Source organism: Apus apus, unplaced genomic scaffold (assembly GCF_020740795.1).
Source record: "Apus apus isolate bApuApu2 unplaced genomic scaffold, bApuApu2.pri.cur manual_scaffold_30_ctg1, whole genome shotgun sequence".
Classification (NCBI taxonomy): Eukaryota; Metazoa; Chordata; class Aves; order Apodiformes; family Apodidae; genus Apus; species Apus apus.
The window spans coordinates 772,642-798,964 of NW_026248848.1; the positions used below are offsets into that span (position 1 = coordinate 772,642).

At 60.3% G+C, this 26,323-nt stretch overlaps 3 protein-coding genes across 8 annotated transcripts; 1 reads left to right on the forward strand and 2 right to left on the reverse strand.

Moving 5' to 3' along the window:
• Positions 1-506: 506 nt before the first annotated feature.
• LOC127396193 (zinc finger protein 774-like) lies at positions 507-4,703 on the reverse strand. 3 transcript variants are annotated; one of them, XM_051643809.1, is made up of 4 exons: positions 4,602-4,703; positions 3,071-3,143; positions 2,886-2,971; positions 507-2,791 (listed from the first exon to the last, which is right to left on the reverse strand). In XM_051643809.1, the coding sequence occupies exon 4, from the start codon at positions 2,452-2,454 to the stop codon at positions 1,519-1,521; it is 936 nt and encodes a 311-aa protein (XP_051499769.1). In that variant the 5' UTR covers positions 2,455-2,791; positions 2,886-2,971; positions 3,071-3,143; positions 4,602-4,703; the 3' UTR covers positions 507-1,518. The 3 variants fall into 3 exon arrangements, with proteins under 3 accessions (XP_051499769.1, XP_051499767.1, XP_051499768.1); XM_051643807.1 differs by having other exon boundaries at positions 507-2,971; XM_051643808.1 differs by lacking the exon at positions 3,071-3,143 and having other exon boundaries at positions 507-2,971.
• Positions 4,704-7,754: 3,051 nt separating this feature from the next.
• SKIC2 (SKI2 subunit of superkiller complex) lies at positions 7,755-20,211 on the reverse strand. The gene is made up of 29 exons (XM_051643819.1): positions 20,162-20,211; positions 19,953-20,074; positions 19,552-19,662; positions 19,083-19,200; positions 18,641-18,755; positions 18,060-18,134; positions 17,909-17,962; positions 17,517-17,695; positions 17,296-17,415; positions 16,517-16,662; positions 15,703-15,849; positions 15,395-15,479; positions 15,205-15,311; positions 14,731-14,868; positions 14,492-14,588; positions 13,900-14,112; positions 13,530-13,640; positions 13,225-13,336; positions 12,918-13,036; positions 12,538-12,675; positions 11,711-11,848; positions 11,281-11,385; positions 10,783-10,933; positions 10,204-10,330; positions 9,701-9,893; positions 9,522-9,632; positions 8,743-8,964; positions 8,441-8,572; positions 7,755-7,972 (listed from the first exon to the last, which is right to left on the reverse strand). The coding sequence occupies exons 3-29, from the start codon at positions 19,581-19,583 to the stop codon at positions 7,772-7,774; spliced, it is 3,486 nt and encodes a 1,161-aa protein (XP_051499779.1). The 5' UTR covers positions 19,584-19,662; positions 19,953-20,074; positions 20,162-20,211; the 3' UTR covers positions 7,755-7,771.
• A 33-nt stretch (positions 20,212-20,244) lies between these two features.
• On the forward strand, positions 20,245-25,928 carry LOC127396203 (endogenous retrovirus group K member 6 Gag polyprotein-like). 4 transcript variants are annotated; one of them, XM_051643823.1, is made up of 4 exons: positions 20,245-20,374; positions 20,630-20,826; positions 20,902-21,380; positions 22,539-25,928. In XM_051643823.1, the coding sequence occupies exon 4, from the start codon at positions 23,833-23,835 to the stop codon at positions 25,138-25,140; it is 1,308 nt and encodes a 435-aa protein (XP_051499783.1). In that variant the 5' UTR covers positions 20,245-20,374; positions 20,630-20,826; positions 20,902-21,380; positions 22,539-23,832; the 3' UTR covers positions 25,141-25,928. The 4 variants fall into 3 exon arrangements, with proteins under 4 accessions (XP_051499783.1, XP_051499782.1, XP_051499781.1 ...); XM_051643822.1 differs by having other exon boundaries at positions 20,902-21,119; positions 21,266-25,928; XM_051643821.1 differs by having other exon boundaries at positions 20,902-25,928.
• Positions 25,929-26,323: the final 395 nt, after the last annotated feature.

A 26,323-nucleotide genomic window follows, 5' to 3' on the forward strand; every position in this document is an offset into this window, starting at 1 on the left:
CTGTATGCAGGCCATTCCTGCAGTTTCCATCCTCCCAGGCAGGCCTTTTGGGAATGCATATGAGCAGGGTCGGTACCATTTCCCAAAGTAGGTCTGGAGGGCTGGTCTCTCACCCCATGTTGGCCATTTTCACCCTCTGATGCCTCTTTTGTGCCCCTCCACACTCATGGGGTGGGGTCAAGGCAGATGTTCTCAAGGTGTAACCTCTCTGTGACCTGACCCAGGTTTTTCAGCCACCCTGGGAACATGTAGTGGCATCTGGGCCATCAGTGTCCCAGGGATGAGGAACCATTGACTAAGTCTGGGACTAAGAGGGGCTCCAGCCACATCCAGACCCTCTGAGAAGGAGCTTCCGAGGCAGTGGAGGGTCCACTATGATCCTCATGGGCTGGTGCATCGCTGCACACCAGGGTGGGACAAGGGGGTATTCTGGGGAAGGGGTCCCAACCTCCCAGCATCCAAAGGATTCTCTATCATTTGCGCCCCAAGAACAAGGGATCTATCTGTCACTTTTTTATATCATTTTATTGAGAATTTTATTTATAAAAATAATCCTAATTGATACCAAACCTCAGGTTATCCTGAACCTCTCCCCAGTTTTCCAGCCACCACAGCTGGAAATTGAAGAGACCGATTTTGGGGTCTAAATTTCCACAAAATAGCATCCTAGAGGAAAAGGCATTTTTCACCTCAGAATGACCCAATCCCATTTTGTTTCCTCATTTTCCTCAGGAAAGTCACCATAAAATGCTCCATTTCTTGGTATTTCTCCCCATCCTAGCATGTCCCCTTTGTTCCTTGAGGAAGGTGTCACACTGATAGATTTTTTTGCCTCCTATTGGTAAAAAGTCCCTCTAAAGATGCTGCAGTAAAGGGTGGGAAACGTGGGCACTTGGGGGGAGGACGGGTTTCCCAACCTTCCAGCACCTAAAGGCTTCTCCATCATTTGCACCCCAAGACCCAAAAGGGATAGAACCATCACCCCTTTATATAATTGTATTATTTTATTAGAAAAATAACCCCCACCGGCATCAAACCTCCAGTTATCCTGGACCTCCCTGCCCAGTTTTCCAGCCACCACAGCTGGAAATTGAAGAGCAGAGAATTTTGTTAGTCTAAATCTCCCCAAAACAGCATCCTAGAGGAAAAAGGCATTTTTTGCATCTCAAAACTACCCAATCCCACCTTGTTGCCCCGTTTCCCTTGCAAATGCCCTCACAAAATCACCCTGAAATGCTCCTTATTGGTATTTTCCCCCCTATAAAAATAAATGGGGACCCATTCCACGCTTTCCCCTTGTCCCTTGAGGAGGGTGTCACAGACATATAGACATCTTTTTGCCTTTTATTGATTAAAAAAAACCCTTAAAGAGGCTTAAACGAAATGTTCATATAAAAATATTGGATGGGACATGAAGTGGTTCCTGAGCTGACATCATTTTATGGTCCATGAGAAGCTGGAGAAAACATCATTGGTGGGACAGAGTTTGGAAAATGTGGTGACCTTGACTGTGCCCCTTCATTCTTGGTGATTCCTGAGGTGGGTCTGGCCATGACGGATGAGATCTGCTCTCTGGTAAAACCCCTTCTCGCACTGGGAGCAGCTGAAGGGTCGTTCTCCCGTGTGGAACCGTTGATGTTTCAGCAAGGCAGCACGGTCTCTGAAGCCCTTCTGGCAGTGGGGACACGTGTAGGGTTTCTCTCCCGTGTGGGTGCGACGATGGTAGAAGAGTGTAGAATTCCAGGCAAAGCTCTTCCCGCAGTCGGGACACGTGTAGGGACGTTCACCCGTGTGGACCCGGAGGTGAGCGGTGAGGCCTGAGCCACTTGCAAAGCTCTTCTGGCACTGGGGACACACGTAGGGTCTTTCCCCTGTGTGGACACGTTGGTGACGAATCCACCGACCACTAGTGCTGAAGCTCTTCCCGCACTGAGGGCACTTATAGAACTTCTCGGCCATGTGGATCTGGCAGTGCTGGGTTAACAAGGATCTGGAGACAAAGCCCTTCTCACATTCCAGACACCTGAAGGGTCTCTCGCCCGTGTGGATACGACGATGGTTGACAAGCGTGGAGATCCGGGCAAAGCTCTTCCCACAGTCAGGACACGTGTAGGGACGTTCACCTGTGTGGACCCGGAGGTGATTAACAAGGGTTGAGTTGTCCGCAAAGCTCCACTCACACTGGGGACACCTGAAGGGTTTTTCTCCACTGTGAACACGCTGGTGACAAATCAACCCACCATGACCGACGAAGCTCTTCCCGCACTGAGTGCACTTGTAGGGCTTCTCACCTGTGTGGATGCGGCGGTGCTGGGTTAACTGGGAATTCTCAGCAAAGCCCTTCCCACACTCCAGACACCTGAAGGGTCTCTCGCCCGTGTGGATTCGCTGGTGCCGGATCAATTTTGACCTTCTGTTAAAAGTCTTCCCACACTGGTGGCAGTCGTGGGACATGGCACTGGTGTGAGGGCATCACCTGGGACCAGACACGAGGTGGCTCCAAGAGGGCCACACCTATAGGACCACTCTACCCCTATGGATGGCCCAATGATGGAGATGGGCCAGGTGGGTCCTGACCCTTTCCCACGTTCCTCACCAACGGCAAGTTCTTCTGCTGGATGGATTCAATGATGTTTCACCAAGGTCAAGCAGTGACTAAAAGCTCTCCCACCCTCAGGGCACCCAGAGGGGCTTTCACCCAGGTGGATCCTCCAATCAGTCAATAAAGCTGAATGTTGGTTCAATCCGTGGCTGCCCTCGGGGCACTTCCAGGGTTGTGTCCCGGGTGGATCTGCCAATGGGTCAGTAAAGCCAAAGAGCTGCCAAACCTTTCCCGCACTCCTCGTGGCTTGGGGTACCCCCACTGTTGTTGTTCCCAAACCCACCTGTGTGTGGAACACCCCTCTATGCTGTGTCCTGGGTTTGGTTTCTGCTGGGGGGAGACTGGTGGATGGAGGAAGTCACCCCAATTCTGTAAAAGAAGCCATTGTGGGGTGACAGTTTATGGTTGAGGGTATTTTGAGAGGACAGCAGCCCAGAGCCCTGCTCCCCTGAACTCCCCAAAACCCACCTGTGTGGGGGTCACCCCTTTACTTGCTGTCCCTGGTTTGAGAGACCGGTGGTGGTGTCACATCAAACCTGCTCTGGGAGGAAATGGGGTGCAAGATGAAACAGGGGTGTTACTCATGGAGTTGGGACACTTGCCCCCAGCCTTGACTGGGCTTCAAGGGCTACACTGGCACCCCAAAACAGCAGGGTAGGGGGGCACTGGGTGGAACAGGGAGGCTTGTGTGGACGCTGGGCCCCCCGTGCCCCCCTGGGAGAGGCGTGTTGGGTACCGAGGGGGCTGTGGGCTGAAATCCCAGAATCCTGCTGGTTGGAAAAGACCTTGAAGATCCTCGAGTCCAACCACAGCCCAACTCTACCAAGCGCAGCGCTTAAACCCGTGTCCCTCAGCACCACCTACAGGACTTTGAAACTCCTCCAGGGATGGTGACTCAGCCACCTCCCCGGGCAGCCTGCGCCAGTGTCCAGTGACCCTTTCTTTCAGGGAAGAAGTTTCTCCTTATCTCCAGTCTAAACCTCCCCTGGGGCAACTTGAGCCCATTTCCTCTTGTCCTGTTGCTTATTCCTTGGGAGAAGCGATCGACACCCCTCGCTGCAACCTCCTTTCAGGCAGGTTCCCCATATCAGCCCCTCCACCCCTGAGATGAATTGGGGTCCAGTGGTATGACTGGGGGTCCCCAGTCGCAGCCCTCTACGCTGGGATGAGTTGAGATCCCTCGGGATGAGTTGGTGTGATTAAGGGTTAAACTTTGCTAACACAGGCAAAGCAGAAACGAAATAGTTAACCTCTATAGGGGCCCTTTGTGTAAGGACAGGATGCAGTGGTGATAAGCTGCTCACTGCAGCCTTGAGGGGCTCCTGCAGCAGCGTTTCGGAGAAGTTTGGGAGGAATAAACAACGGACCAGCTTTAAGATGTGTTGCAAGTTATGGACAGTAGAAGATGTATCGATGTACTGCATGCCTCAGATAAGGGAAGTAGTAAACAAGAGTCTTTATATCTATTGTGTAAAGTTCCCCTTGGCTAAGCAGAACTTAACCTGCAGCAGGATTTATGGTTGCCACCTCAGCCCAATTGCGTTAGGTCAGAAGGACACTGTGAGGAAGACTTCGAGCCTTCATCCAGAAGACCCTCGCCCGAGACCACCAGGAGACAATGCGCATACGGAAAGGGGAGGACCAGTATTCATAATGAGTTCCGGGAAATGTCTAGCATAATCCTGCCCAGTTCTCAGACATAATCGATATGTCTGTCTTTGTTCTATAAATACAGGAAATCTTTTGTCCGCCGGGCGCTTGGTTGGAGGAGCGATTGCCCAGGGCTGCAGTAAAGAATTCCTGCTTTAGAGCTGCTCCAGGGTACACACTTTCCTTACTGGCGTTTTCCGCCAATCGGGTGGGTGCCCAGTAGCAGGCCCCCACCCTCAGGATGAGTTGGGGTCCACACTCCTACCCACCGCCTCTCCCACGAGCTTGCGTGCCCGCACCCACTGGGTGGGTGCTGGGAACCCCCTCCCCACCGCGCCCCGCCCGGTACCTGCAGCGGGGGCACAGCCCAGCCCGGGGGGCGATGCTCTCTCGGGCACCAACTGGGGGGTCCCGGCTGCGGAGCGAAACCTGCCGGGAGCTGCAGCGCGATGGTGGGAAGGGCAGGAAATGAAGGGGCGGGGCCGGGGCGGGCAGGGCTGGGTTGTGCTTGGAGTGTCTCGGGGGAGGGGCTGGAAGTTTGGGGTCGGGGTCAGTGTGAGTGTGAGTGTTCATGTGTCCCCACAGACACAAACCCGTTGTGACACCAGGAGGGCTCGTGTCACGAGGGGAGGGGGGACATCAGGCCGTGTCACGGATGGGGAGGGGACACATCCCACCTCGCCGGCGCCCACCCAGCCTCAGCACAAAGCCCGCGCCAGCCTGGAGAGAAGGGGCTGGGCAGTCGCTGCTTCCAGGTGGAAAGGCAGCAGGACAATGACCAACCCGGCACTTCCCCACGGAAGGTTCTTCTTGCTCCTTCCTTTGCATCTCAGCCCCGGGCTGGTCCTTGCCCTGGGTTTGCTGGGACAGACAAAACCATTTTTTTCTCTTCAGAGGAGCTGTGTGTCTGGGAGGCTGCAGAGTCCAACTCTGCGGGAACGTGGGGGCTCAGAGGGGTTGGGTTGGGTGTCCCCAGCTCTGGAGTGTGGGTGTCACGGGGACCAGAGAAGCAAAGTCCAGGGCAGCTGTCCTGAGCCAGCCAACCCCAGAATTCCATCCCAGCACTGTTCTACTGCAACTGATATCAGTTTCTAATTGAAATAAGTAAAATTTGAGGGAAAAAAAAATCACATTTGGGAAAAAAAATTACATCAAAGAGAATATAAGGGATCTTGTTAGAAATCAAGCTCTCTGTCATGTTTTTGGGTATAAAAGCAGCACTTGTGTTTCAGGAAGCTGAGCTTGCCCTGTGGAACACCCCTCTGCTCCCTTTTCTGGGCAGAACTGGAGATTAAAGCGAATCTCTCTGTTCGGTGTGGGTTGGCTTCTTGCCCACCGGGTGACGGACCCGCTGTCAGGACAACATCCCCTCTTTGGTTTCTGTTGGGGGAATGGGTGGATGGGGGGGTTCAGCTGAAGTCTGTAAAAGAAGCCAGTGAGGATGGCATAGGGATATGGTTTTTTTGAGGGACAGCAGCCCCATATCCACCCCCTAAAACCCACCTGTGTGGGGGTCAACCCTGTACTCTCTGTCCTGGGTTTCGGAGATGGGTTGGGGGTCACATAAAATGTGCTCTGGGAGAAAATGGGGTGCACAGTGTAACAGGGGGTTACCCATGGAGTTGGACACTCTCCATCATTCTTAAATGGGCTTTATGGGCTACGCTGGCACCTCAAAGCAGCAGGGTACAGGGGCACTGGGTAGGGCAGGGGTGAAAGCACCACGCACTTGTCAACCCACCACCCATGGACCAGGAGCTGAGGCTGGAGGATGGTAGAGCCAGACTGAATTAGAGACTTAAGGGTTAAATTTGCCAAACCTATATGATGCTGTAGAATAGAACATGTTAATGTTTGTTAGAGGTGTTGTGTTGAACTGGGATGTGTCTCCCTGAGAGCCCAAGCAGCAGGATTCACTGGGTACATCAGCCAACCTGCCAGAATGAGGAACATGACCCAGCACAGCAAACACCATGAGCCTTCCTTCATGAGACCCCTGCCCACGACCCCTGAGAGGCAGTGCACACGTGGGAGTGGGCGTAGCTTGATGTTAATGACTTTGGGGAAGTGATTTAAATATTATCATGAATTCAGGGAATTAATCTGTATTTTCCTGCCTACCTTTTAGAGAAGTAATGCATATGTATATTTTTAAGTGAATAAACACAAACTGTTCTTGTCCTTTGGTGTGTGTTTGGAGGAGGGATCCCTGCGCACCCAGCGCTGCAATAAAGAACCTGCTCTAGAGCTTCTCAGGGCTCTGGAGACTTTCCTCACCTAAGGATCCCAACTCGTCCTAGTGTAGGGGGCTGCAATTGGGGACCCCCAAATCTAACCACTGGACCAAACTCATTGCAGGGGTGGAGGGGCTGATATGGGGAATCTGCCTGAAAGGAGGTTGCAGCGAGGGGTGTCGATCGCTTCTCCCAAGGAATAAGCAACAGGACAAGAGGAAATGGGCTCAAGTTGCCCCAGGGAGTATTTTAGATCGGAGATAAGGAGAAACTTCTTCCCTGAAAGAAAAGTCTCCAGAGAAGGAGACTGCACAAAAAAATCTCTCTCGACAGCTTGTCCCGGGGCTCTGTCACCCTCCCAGTAAAGAAGTTTCTCCTCATGTTGAGGTGGAACTTCCTGGGCTCTCGTTTGCATTCACTGCCCCTAGTCCTATCCCAGGGCACCACTGAACAGAGACTGGCCACTCCTTCAGACACCCACCCTTCAGATATTTAGAAACATTAATAAGATCCCCTCTCAGTCTTCTCCAGACTGAACAGCCCCACGTCTCTCAGACTTGCCTCATCAGACAGGTGCTGCAGGCCCTTCCTCATCCTTGCAGCCCGTGAGCACCAGGGCATGTGATCCAGAGGCTACTTCCTGCTGACTGTAGGTCTCATCACCTTCCTGGGTTGGTGGTCTATAGTGGACACCCACAGCAGTTCCACCCACATTTGCATGTCCCTTAATTCTCACCCACCAGCTTTCAACATGTTCTTCCACCCCCTGGGCAGAGCTCAATCCATCCCAGTTGCTCTCGCACATCAAGAGCAGCTCCAGTGCCTCTCTGGTTGGGCTGCCTTTCCTGAAGAGGACACGGCCACCCGTGACCACATTCCAGCCATGGGAACTGTCCCACCGTGGCTCAGGAACTGCCAGGAGATCATGGCCCTGCGACCTAATGCAGCATCCCCCAGACCCACTCAGCATCCCCTGTTCTGCTCCAGGGACCCCTCAGAGCCCCCAGGGTCCTTCCCCACCCCCAAACATCTCAGACCCCCCCCAGCATCTCCCAGACCCACTCCACATTCCCCCTGTTCTCCTCCAGGGACCTCTCAGAGCCCCCAAGGTCCTTCCCCACCCCCAAACATCTCAGACCCCTCTAGACCCCCTCAGGACCCTCCTATTCATCCCCAAGGACCTCACCACTCCCCACGGGGGTCGATGCAGCCCCCATAGGGGTCCCTGAGCCCCACAGGCACACCCAGAGGGGGTCACAGCCCAGAGGCAGGGGGCTTGGGGCTTTTATTGAGTGTAGAGACTGGCGGCGAAGACAATGTCCCTGCGGATGCTGGACGAGGCGCTCTCCAGCTTGGCCGCCAGCGCTGGCTCCCCCAGCAGCCGCGCCGCCCCGCGCAGCTCCCGCAGCATCTCCTCCAGCCGCTGGATGGCCCGGACCAGGGACCCCTCCTGCACCCCCGCCAGGAGCACGATGTCTGCAAAGGGCTGGGGGAGAGGGGGTCAGAGGGGAGCACTGAGGAACCCCCAGATGGGGCTCTTGGGGGGGATTCTGGGAATGTCAGGGGGCTCTGGAGGGATCCTGGAGGTCTTGGGGGGGATTCTGGGGGTCTCAGGGGGTTCTGAGGGGGATCCTGGGGGAATCCTGGGAGTCTCAAGGGATCTCAGGGGGTCCCAGAGGGGAACCTGGGGGTCTCAGGGGGCCCAGGAGGGACCTGGGGGTCTCAGATGGGGTCCCAGGGAGGGCTCTGGAGTGTCCCTGGGTCTCTCAGGGGGTCCTGGGTGGATCCTGGGGGTCTCAGGGGGGTCCTGGGAGAATCCTAGGGGTCTCAGGGGGGCCCAAGGGGGTTCTCAACAGTCTCAGGTGGGTGCTGAGTATCTTGGGGGGAGTCCTGAGAGATCCCAGGGGTGTCCCCAGGGAGTCAGGGGGGTCCTGGGGGGTGCCAGGAGTCTCACCATCCCTCGGGCCCACTCGTAGACCACCGGGACAAGGCTGCAGTCTAGTGGCTCCTCAGGGCTCTCGGGGATCCCAAACTTCTGCTGGAGCTGTGCCAGGCGCTGGGCCAGGGCCAGCAGCTGCTGCAGGGCCTGGGGTGCAAGGGGGTACCTGGTCAGGGATCCTGGTCAGGGATCCCCTCAGAGCAGGGATTCCCCCCCAGAGCAGGGATCCTCTCCCAGAGCAGGGATCCGCCCTCAGCCCCCTCCCCCAGAATCCCAGCACATCCCAGTGCTTCCCAGTCCCCCAGGATCCCCTGTACCTGCTGCAGGGGCGGGGTGAGGTTCTCGGGGGCTCCCCCCCGGCCTGGGCCCCCCCCCAGGCAGCCCAGCAGGGCTGCAGCCTCCTGAGGGTTCAGGGGGGCCAGGACGTTACCCAGGAGCAGCTCAGTCAGGAGCAGCTGGTGGCAGCTGAGCAGGGAGGCCACCCGGCCCCCCAGGGCCACCGTGTCCCCCCGCTCCACGTAGCCCAGAGCCCGCAGCACCTGTGGGAACATGGGGTGCACTGGGGACATGGAGGTCATTGGGGACATGGCAGAGCACTGGGGACATGGGGCAGCACTGGGGACATGGGGGCATTTTGGACACTGGGGAACACTGGGGACACTGGGGGGTATTGGGAACATGGGGAGCATTGGGGGACACGGGGGGCACTGGGGGACATGGTCGGGGGCACTGGGGACATGGGGGAAGTCACATGGAGGAGGGGACAGGGGGGATGCAGGGACAAGGGGAGTGGGGGGTACAGGAGTGTCCTGAGGAGGTCCAAGGGGTGTGGGGGGGTCCCAGGGGGACACCCATGGCCAGGTGCTCATGGCAGGGGTCCCAGGGGACACGGGGGGAGATGACAGGAAGGTCCCAGGGGACACAGGGGATGTTGGGGGGATGTCCATGGGGTCCCCAAGGGAGTCCCCACTGCCAGGTACTGGTGGCATTGGGGCATCAGCACAGATATGGGTGTCCCGGGGGACAGGAGGGTCCCAGGGGACACGGTGGGGGGAGGGGGGGTCCATGGGGTCCCAGGTGACAGAGGGGAACCCACCTCCAGGCGCTGCTGGTACTCGGGCAGCAGCAACAGCGACTGGTCTGAGAGCTGGAACTGAAGCTCCTCTAGTTGCTCCAGCAGCTCCTGCCGGGCAGCGAACTGGGAATACTGAGGGGTGGGGGGAGAGGTCAGGGAGGGATGACACACCCCCACATCCCACCCAGTGCCCCCAGTACCTGCTGGGGGAAGCGGGGGCTGTGGACACACTGGAAGGAGCTGAGGGAGGCGGCAAGGGTCCGGGTGGTGGTGGCTGCCTCCAGGGAGGGGGGGTCCCTCAGAGGGGGCTCCAAGAGAGGGACCCCCCCCACTCCCCCTGCCAGCCGGGCCAGCTCCTGCAGCGCTGCCCCCACTAATGGGATGGAGGGTACCCTGGCAGGGTGACAAGGGAGGGTCAGGAAGGGTCTGAGACCCCCCCCAGGGATCCCAATATCCACAGAGACCCCTCCCCAGGACCCCAAAATGGGGGAGAACCCCTCAAGGACCCTCCCCTCCAAGGGACCCCAAAAATCAGGAAGACCTCCCCAGGAGTTCCCCCAAAGTCCCCCCTGGGGGCCCCAGAATGTCCCCCCCCACCAGAGACTCCAAAATCTCCCCCTGGGGACCCCGAAACCAACTGTGGGGACCCCAAAATCCCTCCTGAGGGACCCTAACCCCCCAGCCAATGCTCCCCCAGCCCCACCTGGCACGGGAGCCGGGTGGGGGGCTCAGCTCCTGCAGCAGTTTTTCAGGGTTCACCCTCAGAGTCTTTGTTGTCACCCCCCCGATGTCCCCGGGCTGCAGCTTCTCCAGCATGTAACCACAGGGACCTGGGGAGACCCAGGCATCCAGGGGGGAATGCAGGCATCCAGGGACAGCCCCCTCAAGGGGACTCCCTGAACCCCCAAAGAGGGGATTCAAGCATCCAGGGATTCCCCAACTACTCCAGAAGGGACCCAGGTGTCTGGAGACCCCCAAAACCACCCCCTGAAGAGAACCAGGGACCCCCCTAGACCACCTACGGATGCCCCCACCCCCCCTAAAAGGGACCCAGGTATATGGGGTCCCCCAAACCCGCCCCTAGGATACCCTTCCAAGTGGGGACCACCCAAACCCCCCAAGGGGGAACCCAGGCAGCCAGGGACCCCAAACCTTGCCCAAATGGGACTCAGGATCCCCCAAAACCCCCAGAGCAGGGACCCAGGCATTCAGGGACCCCCCACAGCAGGAACCTGGGGACTCCCCAAAACCCCCCGAGGGTTCCCCAACCCCCCCCACAGACCCTCAGGCAGGAAGAGGTGGGTAAGCAGCAGATCCTCAGGGTAGGGGACATCAGGGGGCAAGGGGGGGTCAGTAGCTGTGCCCCCCCCCTCAGGGGGCTGATCACTCAGCACCAGTGTAGTGAAGGTGCGGGAGGGGCCCTCGGAGGTCACCTGGGGGGCCACAGGGTGGTCAGGAAGGGCTGGGGCAGGGACAGGGGGGTCAGGAAGGGCTGGGGGATCAGGGACAGAGGGGTTGGGAAGGGGTGGGGGGGATGTGATGTGGTGGGGGGGAAAGGGGATGATGGTGAAGGAGGGCTTGGGGAAAGGGGGGGATGTGGGAGGGGGCATTTGAGGAGGGGTTTGGGGGGGTCTGGGGAGAGGAACAGGGGCTTCTGGGGGGGGTTGTGGGGTTCCAAGGGGAATCAGGGGTCCAGGGGGCTCTGGGGAGGGTTAGGCAGTTTGAGGGGATTCGGGGGGTGGTTGGAGGTTCCAGGGGGGTTGAAGGTTCTGGGGGGTACCTGGAGGATGAGGCCCAGGGCGTTGCGGTGCCGGGGGGTGCAGACCACGACCACCCGCCCGGGTGCCAGAACCCGCAGCCCTGCAGGGGACTCAGCCAAACGCCGCTGTGGGACCCCCCACAAGAGACCTCCCATCAGATGGGGACCCCCCCAGAGAGACCTCCCATCAGATTAGGACCCTCCCAGAGAGACCCTGTCATCAGACAGGGGCACCCGGGACCCCCAACAGATGGGGACCCCCAGGACACCCCCAGACCCCCCCCCAATCAGATGGGGGCACCTGGGAGCCCCCTCGTCAGATGGGAACACCCAGGACACCCCAAGACACTTCCCCATCAAACAGGGACCCCCCCAGACACCCCCATCAGACGGGGGTACGCAGAACCCCCCAGGCAGGTGTCCCCATCGCCAGTGTCCCCAGGGGTCCCACCGTCAGCACCGCCCGGGCGCGCCGCAGCCCGGTGGCCGCACGGTGATAGAGGGGCAAGTCTTCGAGGGGCCCCCCCAGATCCGGCTCCCCCAGCGCCGCCAGCGCTGCCCGCAGCTCGGCCACCCGGCGCTGCTGCACCTGGGGACAGGGGGAACAAGGCGGGGGGACCTGGTGTCCCTCAGTGGCCCCCAGTTCCACACCAGGATCCCCCAGATCCATAATGTCCCCATGTCCATAACGTCACCCTCAATGTCCTCCATGTCCCCTCTGTCCCCAGTGTCCCCATGTCCCCCCTGTCCCCAATATTGTCCCCAACGTCCACCCCATGATCCAACATCCCCCGTCCCCAACATCCCCTCTGTCTTCCATGTCCCCCCATATTTTCCCCATGTCCCCAGTATTGTCTCCAATGTCCACCCCATGACCCAATGTCCTCCATGTCCTCCCTGCCCCCAGTGTCCCTGTGTCCCCAACATCTCCTCCCCCATCTTCCATGTCCCCCCATGTCCCAAATATTATCCCCAATGTTCACCTCATGACCAAATGTCCCCCAAGCCCCCCTATCCCCTATATCCACCATGTCCTCCCTTCTCCCCTGTCCACCATGTTCCCAGTGTCCCAAACATCTCCCATCTTCCATGTCCCCCCATGTGTCACCCCATGTCCCCAATATTGCCCTCAATGCACATCCCATCAATCAACATCCCCCATGTCCCCAGCATCCCCAGCGTCCCCCATGTCCTCAGTGTCCCAAATGTCCCTCATGGTTCCAGTGACCCCAGGGTCCTCGTGTTCCCCCAGCCCCTTGTTCCCCCAGTGTCCCTCACCGGGGCGTCCCTGCGCAGGGGGAACTCGGCGAAGCTGCTCCTCATCACATCCTGCACCCGCAGGGCCTGAGCCCGGAGCAGCCCCAGGATCATGGGGTAGGTGAGACGGAACTGGGACTGCAGGGGGGCGGGGCGGCCCTGGGGGGACAGGAGGGTCACACCCTGGGGACAGCCTGGGGACACCCTCCAGGACCCCCATGGCCACCCATCATCAGGGTGATGGGGTAGGTGAGACAGGGGGAGAAGAGGGGTGGTCCTGGGGGAAGTGAGGGGGGGATGGGGGAGATTGGGGAAATAGGGGGAGTCCGGGGGGAGATGGGGGGGAAGGTCGTGGGGAGGACAGGAGGGAGACACTGGGTGGGCCCCCCCACGCCCCTCACCAGCACCACCCGGTGCAGATCCGCCAGCTCGGGCAGGGCCCCGGGGCAGAGGATGATGACGGTGCCGGTCGAGTCCAGCCCGCGGCGCCCAGCGCGCCCCGACATCTGCACGTACTCCCCTGGGACATGGGGTATGGCCCACAGTGTGACCCATGGCCTGACCCACAGTCCCCACCCTGCCCCACAGGGCACCTACATCTGCACACATGACCCCAGGGGACCAGCACAGGATGGGACACCAAGACCCCAAATGCTGTCCCCTGCTGCCCCATGGCCACCCCACAGCTGCCCCACGGCCGCCCCTCACCAGGCAGGAGATCTCGGAAGCTGTTGCCATCGTGCTTGCGGATGGAGTCGAACACAACAGTCCGGGCTGGCATGTTCACCCCCATGGCGAAGGTCTCAGTGGCAAAGAGCACCTGGGGGGCAGGGGGGAACGTGGGGTGGGGGAGAAGATGTGAGGGGCAGTGGAGGGAGATGTGGGGGTTCCATGGGGTGGGGGAGCCAAGTGGGGGACAGGTGGATGTGGTACCTCTTGTCCAGCCCCACGGCAAGGCCCTCCCTGAGCACTCCCCCTGCCCCACGGCCACCTCATGGCTGCCCCACACACACCTTGACCAGCCCCTGGCTGAAGAGCATCTCCACCATCTCCTTCAGCAGGGGCAGGACCCCCCCGTGGTGCAGCCCAATCCCGCGCTGCAGCAGCTCTGACACGCTCAGCACCTGGGGGGTGCATGGGGATCATGGGGGACACAGAGGTCATGGGGGAAAGGGGATCCCTCCCACACCCCTATCGAGGCCACCCCCATGTCTCCCAGAGCTTCCCCACATCTGTCCCAGACCCCACAGACCGTCCAACGCCCATATAGAGGCCCCCCACATCCCTCCCAGCCCCCCCCACATCCCTCTCAGCCTCCCTGTAGACCTTCCCATAAAGCCCCCTCACATCCCCCTCAGTCCTCCCCACCCCAGCCCCTCAAACCTGGGGCAGGCGGCGGTCGGGCCCCCCCAGGCGGCCCAGGCACTTGTGCACAAAGCCGCGGACGTGGCTGCGCTCGGGGGGGCTCAGCAGGTCCAGCCCCCCCAGGGCCTGGGCCCGGGCCCAGCAGCGCCCGCGAGAGAAGGTGAAGGCGACGACGGGGAGAAGGGAGCGAGTCTGGAGAAGCCGCAGCAGCGCCAGCCAGAGCCCCTGCTCCTGGGACAGGGGGGACATGGGGGGCTCAGACCCACAGCCTGCCCCACAGCCAGAGCCCCTGCTCCTGGGACAGGGGGGACATGGGGGGCTCAGACCCACAGCCTGCCCCACAGCCAGAGCCCCTGCTCCTGGGACAGGGGGGACATGGGGGGCTCAGACCCACAGCCTGCCCCACAGCCAGAGCCCCTGCTCCTGGGACAGGGGGGACATGGGGGGCTCAGACCCACAGCCTGCCCCACAGCCAGAGCCCCTGCTCCTGAGGGGCAAGATGCGGAGTCAGGGACTCGCAGCCAGACACCCCCTCAAATCCTGGGCACCGAAGGGGAAAGAACCCACCACCGGACCCACAGCACCGGCAGCACCCCCCCGGGCCCCTCACCTGCCCAGGGCTGCCCCCCATGTTGGGCTGTTTGGCCCCGAAGCTCTGGGCGTGTTTGCTGCTCTGCTCCTTCTTGGCCTCCATGGCTGCATAGTACCTGTGGGCAGAGGTGGGGCTGGGGGCACCTGGGGGGCTGGGGAGCCCCACACACCCCCGCGAGGGGGGACATAGGGAGTAGCAGCTGGGGTGGGGGCAGCTCTGAGGGGTGTGGGGCAGCCGTGGGTTGCTGCAGGTCTCACCCCCGCGTGCAGAAGCCCCCCTGAGCGTCCAGCAGCAGGTGCAGGGTCGGGTGCCGCGGCCCCGTGAACAGGAAGTGCTGCAGCGGCACCGGGCGGGCGCGGGTGCTCAGCACCCGCAGGATGCGGCCCTTGGTGCGCCTAGGGGGGCAACAGGCACAATGGCACCCCCCACATGGCCCAGGCACCCCCAGGGCCCCAAACTCCCCCAGGGACACCCAGACGTCCCCCCAGGGCCCCCAAAGATGCCCAGACCCCACTCAGACCCCCCCAAACACCCCCTGGGACCCTCAAAGCCCCGTAGACCCCATAAACCCCCCCATGTGCCCCCCAGGAACCTCCAACTCCCCCCTCCTTTCAACCCCCTTCCCCCCTCAAAAACCCTCCCAAATCCCCCAGGGACCCACCCAAACCCCACCTTAGCATGCCCCGCCCCCCAATCTCCAGGACCCCCCCCTGCAAACCCCCCCATCATACCCGACCCACTGGGCGAACTCGAGGGCGTTGGGGACGGTGGCGCTGAGCAGGATGAGCTTGACGTGCTCAGGCAGCATGATCAGCACCTCCTCCCACACCACACCACGCTGAGACAGTTTGGGGGGGTCAGGTAGAACTCCTGAGACCCCCCTCCCTCCAGGCCCCCAGCACCCCCCAGGGCCCCCCATACCTCAGCATCATTGATGTAATGCACCTCGTCAAAGATCACCCATTCCAGGTCACGGATGATGTCGGATCCATTGTAAAGCATTGACCTTGGGGAGGGGGGCATTTTGGGGTGTAACTGCCCCACTCCCAACCCCTTCAGACCCCTCTCCAAACGCCCCCACACCCCCCATGTCCCAAAGGACCCTCACAACCCCCCATTCCCAGATCTCAAAGTCCCCCTCCAGGATCTCACCAGACAATCGCCCCCCAAAGCCCAACCAGCCTGGACCCCCCGAAACCCCAACCAGGACCACCTCCCCAGGGTCTCACCGTAGAATCTCGGTGGTCATGATGAGGCAGGAGGCCTCAGGATGCAGCTGCACATCCCCTGTCAACAGCCCCACGTCCCCAAAGGTGGCTTTGAAATCCCGGAACTTTTGGTTGGAAAGTGCCTTGATGGGGGAAGTGTAAATGCTCCTGGGGGGAGGGAAATGGTGGGGGGCTCAGCAGGGGGGAGGTAAACCCCTCAGGACCCCCCTCAGGGAGGGAGGGGGGCAGCAGGGAGTGGGAAGGAGGGAGCAGGAAGGAGGTGGATGTGGATGTGGGGACACAGAGAGGATCTGGGGCCTCCCAGCAGCGGTCTGGGGGGTCCTGGGGGGATCAGAGGGAATTCAGAGGGGAGCTGGGGACCCCCAGAGGGCTTGGAGGGGGTTTTGGGGGGCATAGAGAGGATCTGGGGCCTCCCAGGGGGGGTGGAGGAATCAGGGGGGACCCAGAGGGGATTTGGTGGGAAATGGGGGAAGCATAGAAGATTTGGGGACCACCAGGGGGGATTTAGTGAGGGGATTCAGAGCAACATCAAGACCCTTGGGATGACCCTGAGGTCACCAGAGGGGAATTAAGACGGTTGGGGACCCCAGGGGGAAGCTGGGGACTCGGGGGCGGGGGGGTGGGTCTTGGGGACACCCAGAGCAGCTCGGGGTGGTGTTGTCGGGGAGGGAGTTTGGGGGGTTCAGGGCAACACCAAGTCCTGGGGTGTCACCCCAGAGGGTGGGATAGGGGAAGAAGGGGGGGAGATTTGGGGGGAGGGAGGAGGGGTTTAGGGGTGTGGCAGGAATTTGGGAGGGGCCCGGGGGGGTCCAACCGGGTCATGTGACGCCGGGCCAAGGCCACCGCGTATTCGGCCACCGCGGTTTTCCCGGCCGAGGTGTGAGCGGCGACCAGCAGGGAGTGGCCTCGCTCCAGAGCCAGCACCGCCCGCTGCTGGAACGGGTCGGGGGAGAACGGCCACTGGGGGGACACGCCACGGGAAGGGTTAGAACGACTCCCCAGGGGTCCTCACGACGCCCCGGGGGTCCCTGCACCCCCCAAAAAGGGACACACCACCCCAAAAGGGAACCCACAGATCCCAGGGTCCTGCTGCTGGAAGGGGTGAGGGTGGGGGAAAGGGGCTCCCTGGGGGGGGGGCACATGGTGGGAAGGGAGGAATCCACCCCCCCCGGGGATCCTCACAAATACCCGAGGGTCCTCACGGCCCCCCAGGGGTCCCTGCATCCCCCCCAAAAGGGAACCTGCAGATCCCAGGGTCCTGCTGCTGGAAGGTGGGGGGGGGGAAGGGGCTTGCCAGGGCATGACACAGTTATGGGGGTGTCCTCACCCCCCAGTGTACCTGCAGCCACCCAGTGGGTCCTTTGTGTCCCAAAGCCCCCCCAGACTCTCCATGACTCAAAGTCACCCATCTGTCCCACCCAGGATCCCCCTGACCAATCCCCCCAGGATCCCCCTGACCCCCACCCAGGACCTCCCCAGGATCCCACTGGTCCCCTCCAGGATCCCCCCACCCCTGCAACCCCCCGCATTAGGATGCCCCTGGGTCCCCCCAAACCACCTCCAGACTGCCCCCACCCCCCCCAGCCTCCCCACCTTGAAGGCTGGATCAGGCACCAGCTCCTCAAAGCCCTCCACAGGGGTGTCAGCATCGAGCAGCTCAGCCCACACCTCCTGAGGGGGTTCTGGGGGGGCCGGGGGAGGGCCCTGCTCCTCCTAGGGGTGTCACACACCAAGTGGGCCACGGGGGGGTGCACAGAAACACCCCCCAAGCCACGCAAGGAGGCACAGGAACCCTCCCCTCCCCAAAAACCCACCTTCAGCAGCTCCTCCAGGCTGTCAGCACGGCGGGGGGGAAGTGGGGGGAGGCTGCTGCTGCCCCCCCCGTCACTTCGGGGAGGTTGGGGGCCTCCCCCAGCCTTGTCCCCCACCAACTCGAAGACATCGAGGGTCCCCAAGAGGCTGGAGAGGGAGACGGGCCCCCCTGGCCCTGCCACTTTTGGAAGGGGGGGTCAGATGGGGGAGGGGAAATCTGCCCCCCCCCCCCCCCCGGGGATGAAATGACCCCCCCCAAGAGCAGAAGTGCCTAAATGCCCCCTTGGGATGGAAACTACCCCTCCAGTGGTAGATGTGCCCCTGCAAGGGTAAATCTGCCCCCCCCCCCAGGACATGCAAATGCCTCCCCCCCACCCCAATTCCAGGGTCCTACCTGGGGGTTTGTACTCCACTCCACGTTGTAGCCCTGGGGGGGTCGTCAGCAGGTCTAGGAGGAGCAAAGGGGAGAATTAGGGGGGGTCACCTCTAAAGGGGGTGAGGGGTTTGCAAAATGAAGGTCCTCAAAATATTGGGGGAATCCCCACCAGTCTCAAAGTCGATGTCCTCCTCCTCCTGGTGGGTGCCACGGATCTGCTCCAGGGTGGGCTCCTCCAGGCCCCCTGGGGGGACAGGGAGGTGGGTCTGAGGGGATCCCGGGGGGGTTGGGTGGACATTGTGGGGGTCTCAAGGCAGCTGGGAGCATCTTGGGGAGGCCCTGGGGGGTCCCAGGAGGATCTGTTTTAAGAGGTGCCGGGGGAGGTCGAGGGGGTTGGGGGATGTGGGGGCAGGGGGGCAGGGAAGAACTGGGGGGGTCCCAGGGGGGTCCAGAGGGCTCCACAGAGGTTCCCAGGGAGGTTTGAGGGTGGGTCCCAGGGAGGGTGGATTCAGGGGTTCTGGGGGTGGCTGGGGGAGATCCCAGAGGTTTGGGGGGGGCCCACAGGCTCAAGGGGGGGTCCCAGAGGTTGGAGGGGGGGTCCCATAGGGATCCCCGAGGTTCGAGAGGGGGTCCCAGGAGGGGAGTCCCCAGTGGTTTGTGGGGCTTTGGGGAGGGCATCCCAAGGGGTTCACAGGGGGGTTTTGGGGGGAATCCCAGGGGTGATTGGTTGGGGGGCTCCTGGGGTGTCACCTGGCCAGAAGGGGACGTTGGTGGCGCTGCCCTGGGGGGGCTGCCCGGGGGGGCCTGGGGGGCGACGCAGGGACAAGGAGTTCTGGGCCGAGAGCCCCACAAAGGGCAGCAGCTCCTGGGGGGGGAGTGAGGACCTCCATGTCTGACTAATCCCCCCCCCCAGACTCCCCAAATCCATCTAGATCCCCTTGTAACCCCCCCAGACCCACCCAGCCCCATCCAAACCACACCGAGACCCCCAAAATCCCCCTCAGGACACCCCCATACCCTGGGACCTGCCCCAAATCCATCTAAGCCCCTCCCAGAACCCCCCCAGTCCCACCCAAAACCCCCCTGGACCCCCCAAAATCCCCCTGGGGACACCCCCAAAACCCTTGGGACACCCTTCAGGACCCCTCCAAACCCACTGAGACCCCTCCCAATGCCCCCAGCCCCCCCACACCTCAGTGAAGCCCATAAGGGCCCCACTCCGGGGGTCCCGCTGGGCCCTCAGCGCCCCCCCCGCCGGGGTGGGCTCCAGTGCCAAGAGGCTCCAGGGATCCTGTGCCCTCTGCCAGCTCCTGGGGGAGGACAAGGGGGGCGGTCGGGGGGTCACCCCGAGGCACAGCAAGCCCCCAACTCCCCCCCATTGATCAGGGACCCCCTCCAAACCCCCCTAATCCCTCCCCTTCATGTCTCACTCCCCTCCCCCCAGAAAAACCAAACCTGGGGCCACCCCACAGCTCCACCAAACTGCCCCCAAAACCCTCCCTGGGACCCCCATAAACCCCTCGCTGGGACCCCCCCAAAAAAGCCTCCCCCACCCCAAGATCTCAGGGTAATTCCCCCCATCCTCCCCAGCCACCCCCCCCCAAAGCCACCCCCATGGTCTGAGGGCCCCCCACTCCTTGGGGACCCCCTCCTAGCCATACCTGGGGGCTCTCTCGTGCCAGTGGGGGGGCATCCACTCGGGGGACCCCAAAAATCGCTGCTCCAGCTCCAACAGGAGGGGGGGGGGCAAAGGGGGGCAGCCCCTGGGGCAGCTGGGGGGGGGTCATTCATTGGGGGAAGGACTGGGGAGGGAGCTGGGGAGGGGGTGTCACTGAGCAAGCAGGGCGGGACACGACTCACTCCGGGGGGGGTGTTGGGGGGCGTCTGAAAGAGCTTTTGGGAAGGGGGTCACTCCATCCGGGGGTCTCGGCGTGGGGTGACCCCCGAGGGGCTCTGGGGGTGCTAGAGGGGCCGGGCACTGGGAGGGGGATGGGTCGGGGGAGGTCAATGCCCCCCGGGGGGGGTCTCTGTGGGGCTCCTCTCCCCCCGGGGGGTCACTCACCGTGGTGCGGGGCTCGGGGCCCCCCCGCGCCCCCGGGGGTCCCGCCAGCAGCTCGAAGCGGCCCCCGCAGCCCAACTCCAGCAGCGCCAGCGGCAGCTCGCGGGGCCCGGGGGGCGGCAGCGCTGCGGGGAGAGGGGAGGGTCAGGGACCCCCGGGACACCCCCCGGGACACCCCCCGGAGCCCCCCCCGGGACCCCCCCGGGCCGCACCGATCCGCGCCAGCTCCATCCCGGCGGGACGCGGCGGCCGGAAGTGCCGGCGGCGGAAGCGGAAGTTGGTGAAGCCAAGCGGAAGTGCTGGCCCGCGCAGGGCCGGGCCCGGCGGCACCGGGGGGCGGCGCGGGGAGACCCCCCAGCACGGGGAGACCCCCCCCCCAGTGCGGGGAGACCCCCCAGCACGAGCAGGAACTGCTGCCTTTCCAGGTGACGCAGCCTGGGACGGGCTGCCCGGGGAGGCTGCGGAGTCTCCTGCTCTGGAGGTTCCGGGACCTGCCCCGGGCGCTCCTGCGGGGTTGGGCTGGGTGGTCTTCGGAGGCCCCTTCCAGTCCCTGCCATTCTGTTACTCCAACACCCCCTGGGGACCCCTCAGACCTCCCCTCACCGCCCCCAGCCCCACCCGCCTGATCCTCTTCCCCATTATTTGGTGACTCTTCTTTGTGTTCTCCTCTTCCCTTGCAGGGGAGCTTTCTCGGCAGGAGATGCTGGGACGTGACCTGCAAGGTCTCTTCCCACTCAAACCAGTCTGGGACTCTGGGATTATCACCCAGGGGAAGACCTGCCTGGACTCCCTGATCCCATCCTAGGATGAGGCGTGGGGAGCAGCTCCGTGTGGTTTTCCTGGTCCAGCTCCTCACTGTCAAGAACATTTCCGCTCGGTGAGGACTCATCGGTGACCCCCCTGTGAGCAGGGAGGGGTGGCACAGTCTCAGCTACAACTGTTTTTTCTACAGATGATCGTGTGGTGGAGCCTGGTGACACTTTGGACCAAACCCCTCCAGGTTCTGGCTGAGATTTCAGCCCAGTCTCTGCTACAAGGACCATGAGGCTCTGTCATCGGGAGCTGTTCCTGCTAATAATGGGACCACAGACTGGTTTGGGTTGGAAGGACCTTCAAGATCATCTCATTTCAACCCCTCTGCATGGGCAGGGACACCTCCCACCAGCCCAGGTTGCTCCCAGCCCCATCCAACCTGCCCTTGAACACTGCCAGGGATGAGGCAGCCACAGCTTCCCTGGGCAACCTGGGCCAGGGTCTCACCATCTTCATAGGGAAGAATTTCTTCCCAAGATCTCATTTTAATCTCCCTCTTACAGTTTGAACCCATCACCCCTGGGCCCAGGTGCAGGACCTTGTGGTGTTTGTGGACACCCCATTCAAGCAGTTTTTGGAGCCATCAAAGCTTCTTGTTGCTGCTAAACAACTTCCTTGGTGAGCATCTGCTGAGGGTGCATTAATGGCACCAGGAGGGGGATAGAAGTTCTCCAACACTCTAGGTGGGTTTTGGCCTCTTCTTCCAAGTGAATAACAACAGGACTAGAGGAATGGCCTCAAGTTACCCAGAGAGGATTCAGATAGGACATCAGGAAGAGTTTCCTCCCAGAAGGAGTGGTCAGGCCCTGGCACAGGCTGCCCAGGGAGGTGGGAGAGTCACCATCCCTGGAGGGGTTCAAACAATGTGTAGATGAGGCACTTCAGAAGGTGTTCTGGTGGGTGTGAGGGGATGTCTGGATTGACAGTTGGACTTGGTGACCCTGGAGGTCGTTTCTGACTGTGACAATTTTGTGAAGTCCCCGAGTTTGTCTGATGCCACCAGGGCCCAGTATTTCCTGTGGACTCATGTCCCAACCTCAGGGCTGTCAACAGCATCTCAGGCACCAGCAGCTGCTTCAGCTCCTGGAGGTCCCTCTGCCCTGAATAAGAGCTCATCAAGATAATGGTGACCTTGTCAGTGTGGCACCACCTGCTCTCAGTGGTGGCAAGTGGAGGGGCTGTTGCTTTGGTGGCCAGGTAAAGGCCAGCTGGGCTGGTCTCTGCAGCGATGGCCAGGAGAAGATCGACCACCAACCTCCAGGGTTGTGCATTTTGGCTGATTTGGTACAGAAGAGGAACCTCAGCTTGTAAGGGCGATGGGTCAGATTGACCCCCCCACCCCACAGATCTGTGCTGTGGCTTCTTTCTTCTTAATATTGCTCATTAATCCAGTCCCTTGGGCCCAGCAGCCACCAGAGCTGACCCGTGGCAGGTCCCCCCAAAGTGTCACTCAACTGGGGAAGGGACAGGAGCTGAATAATTAACATTTAATAACATTCCATCCTATTCTTCAGGACCCCCAGATTCGGGTTCTGTCACCCGGGGTGCAACAAACAATCCCCACTCAGAGCCGAGATGTTTGTTTTCCCCCCGTTCAGCACAGAAAAGGTACCAGGGGATGGTTCCTAAAGCCCACCCCCTTTGGAGAAATGACCTGGGGCTGAGATGCAAAGAAAGACCAAGAAGAACCTTCCCTGGGGAAGTGCCAGGCTGCTCATTCTCCTCCTGCCTTTCCATCTGAAAGCAGTGATTGCTCATCCCCTTCTGTATCTCTAGGGCTTTGCCTCCAGGCGGGGTCAGGAATTCTGTCCCTCCTGTGGGTGGCCGGAAGATCTCGCGCTGCACGGAAGGACAGAGCCCCTCCCGGGCAGCCAATAGCGTTTTGTTCAGGATGTCAGCAGACGGAAGTGACGTCACACACCCAAGCTATATAATGCCGCGTTACACACCAATAAACGCCATTTGCCGTCCGCCACATTGGTGTTTGCGAGCTGATGGACCGAGCGGCCTGGGGTTGGTCGCCGTGCCGTTCCTGAGCCAGGTCGCCACGCCTGCCAAAAGGCAACAAGTGGTGCCAAAACCCGGGAATACGCCTGGAATCGGGTGAACGGCGGCCGGAGCGGCGGGACCAGCTTGGCGGGGAGGACGCTCCCGGAGCGACAAGGAGGATGGAAGCCCTTGTTGAGGTCGTGTTACAACTACATAAGCAGTGGGGTATTGAATGTGAACTCAAAGATTTCACTGTCGCCGTTGCAAGGCTTTTGAAAATCGGGGTCATTGACCAGCCGGTGGATGTTCTCTACCCTGAGGTGCGGGATAAATGCACCAAAGCGTTGGCCGAGGAGACGATGTCCTCGGGTTGTGGGAAAAACCTTAAGTCGTGGGGGAAAGTCGTGCAGGCCCTGCAGAAGGCCAGACAAGAGCAGGAGACCTTGAGGGCAGTGAAGAGCTATTTGTCGGCCACCCCGAAGTTGGGAGTCGGGGCAGCCACGCAGACTTTGCACCCCCCGGGTGATGATGATTCTGCTGAGCCTGGGGATCTGCGGGAGGGCGACGCGTCCCCTCGACTCCCGAACCCCGACCTGCTCACGGAGGGACAGAAACGAGCTAAATCCTTCTGGGGCGGGTTGGCTGAGGAGGCTTGGGGCGCCGCGGAGAGACCGGAGCCTGAGGAGGTTCAGGCTGAACCGCCGCCCTACACGTCCCAAGATGGCGCCGAGCAGAGAAGAAGAGGGCGGGGCGAAGATGCACATGGCGGGAACAGGGAGGAAGCGCCGGCGTTGACGGGCGCACACAAGCGGGAAGGGGAGGGGAGCGTGAGCGAAGGGCGGAAAGCCGATCAGAGCGGCCATCCGGAAAAATGCCCTTATAGGGCAAACACCCCACCGAGCAGAGGGCGGGAGGAGCCAAGAGGGAGGGAACAGCCCGCCCGCAAGGGAAGTGGGCGGGGCCGGAGCCCGAAAAATGGTACTGGAGACTGGAAGTAGCCGGTCAGTTGAGCTCCGACTCCGGATCAGACACCAGCTGGGACGAGTGGCTCGTAACTGATTCAAACTCAGAGGAGGAGGAAATGGGAGTAAATACAGTTAAAAACCAAAACATTCCCGTCCAAAATAAAAAGGGACCGCAAGAAAAAAGAACTCCTCTCACCGGTTGGAGGAGAATAAAGATTGCGTGTGCCGATTGGGTCCCATCGGCCACGCTAGCGTTCCCGCCCTGGGTGACGGACGGGGGACAGAGGGTCCACTTGCCAATAAACCCTAAAGATATACAAGCGATTGTCAAGGCAATTGCGGATAAAGGGCTTAATTCTGCCATGGTCTCCACCCTCATAGATGGCATCTTCGGGGGAGACGACATGCTCCCGTTTGATATAAAACAAACTTGGAGATTGATCTTTGACGGGGCAGGGATGATCGTTTTTAAACAAGAATGGGAGGACAACTGTGCGAGGCAACTAGCCCAAGTCACTGGGGCGGATCACCCGCTACATGGCTCCAGCCTGCAGCGGCTGATGGGCACAGATCCAACAATGATTACCTCCCAAGCGCAGGCCCAGGGCCTGCGGGCCCATGAAGTTATGACAACTACTCGTGCGGCCGGAGAAGCCATTCGCACAGCCTCCAGGGTTATTGTCAAGCCATCGCCGTGGTCCACAGTTAAGCAAAATGAAAGTGAGAGCTTTACGCAATTTGTGGATCGCCTCCAGGCAGCGGCCGACTCCTCCACCCTGCCTGCGGAAGCGAAAGGCCCGGTTGTTGCAGATTGCTTACGGCAGCAGCGCAATTCGGCAACCAAAGAAATTCTACCATCACTGCCCGTGGGGTCAAGTATTGCGGACATGATTAAGCATGTTGCAAAGGAAGAGCATCTAGCCCCGATTCAGGTGGCTGTTCGTACTGCAATAGCTGATGTGATGGCATGTTTTAAATGTGGTCAGGCGGGCCACGTGGTGGCAAACTGCCCTCGGTTGGAGGACCCGCCAGCAGCGCTCCCCCCACGCCAAAATCAACTCAGAGGACCGTGTTGGGCCTGTGGAAAGAAAGGACATTTTGCCAAGGAATGTGGATCTAAAAACCAGGGAAACGGAAGGGGGAGAGGGCACCTGGGCCGCGTACAGCCCTCTCCCATTTGGGACATGAGACGGCCCAATTATGCCAACCCTGGATGGGGCATCACCCTAACACACGGCATTCCGTATAACAGCACAGGACAGGCCATAGTCAAACGAGCCAATCAAACTCTGAAATCTAAATTAGAGGTGCTGGCAAAAACAGAAGGTTTTGCCAACGCCATTCCCCCGGGAGACCAAGCACGCCTGCTAGCAACTGCTCTTTTAGCGCTAAATCAATTCCCCAGGGGGGGAAGAGATGAATAGCCCCACCCAAAAACATTGGGCTACTCGAGCGCTAGAAGAAGGTCCATTGGTCATAATTAGAAATGAGCTGGGAGAATGGGAACAAGGGCGGAGGTTAGTCCTTACAGGGCGAGGGTATGCCGCTGTCAAAAAAGATGGAAAAGTCAAATGGTGTCCGCTTAAGTCCATTAAACCTGACCTCCAGAATAAAACTATTGAAAACTGAGTTTTTGTTCGCAGGACCGGATTATCGGACGCCCTCGTAACCTGTATGTCCCGGTGGCATGAGAGAACGACAAGTCAACAAGCATCCTGTCCGCACCTGAGAATTCTGCACTGGCAGAACCCAAACAACGGCGACATAGCCCCCCTGGGGGGGGGGCTGCGATGCCTTTGTGTGATTCATCATGTTGATGGAACGCCAACAATTGCTTTAAGAATGTTTTGTTCAGAATTTCCGTTAGCTATCCCCAGTTATACCCCGTTGCTTCCAGTTACCCCCCAGTTACCTCTTGTTTAGTGTGCCTTACGTTTTCTATTCAAGTTTGTAATATATATTTTTTTAAGATTGTTACATGTATTTTTTTAGGATTGTTATATTTTAGCCAATTTAATTATGCATAGGGAGGGGGGAAATGTGGGTGGTTGGGTCCGGCGGCTGGAAGATGTTGCGCTGTACGGAAAGACAGAGCCCCTCCCGGGCAGCCAATAGCGTTTTGTTCAGGATGTCAGCAGACGGAAGTGACGTCACACACCCAAGCTATTTAACAGCGCGTTACACACCAATAAACGCCATTTGCCGTCCGCCACATTGGTGTCTGTGAGCTGATGGACCGAGCGGCCTGGGGTTGGTCGCCGTGCCGTTCCTGAACCAGGTCGCCACACCTTCCGAAAGCCAACACCCACCTCCAGCCCCATTGACTTTTGGAAACCTGGAAAGAATTAAATGAAATTGGTGACTTTTCACCCTTCTCTTTGGACACCACATTTCTCTTGGAGACTTTTGAGGGTGTTTGACACATCCCTGAACATCCACCCTGTGCCTGGAGAATCCCAGAACCCCAGAGTGGAGCCTTCAAGATCATCCAGTTCCACCCCCCACTTTATTCCGCCGCTCTACGCTGTGTCCTGGGTTTGGTTTCTGCTGGGGGGGGATTGGTGGATGGAGGAAGTCACCCCAATTCTGTAAAAGAAGCCATTGTGG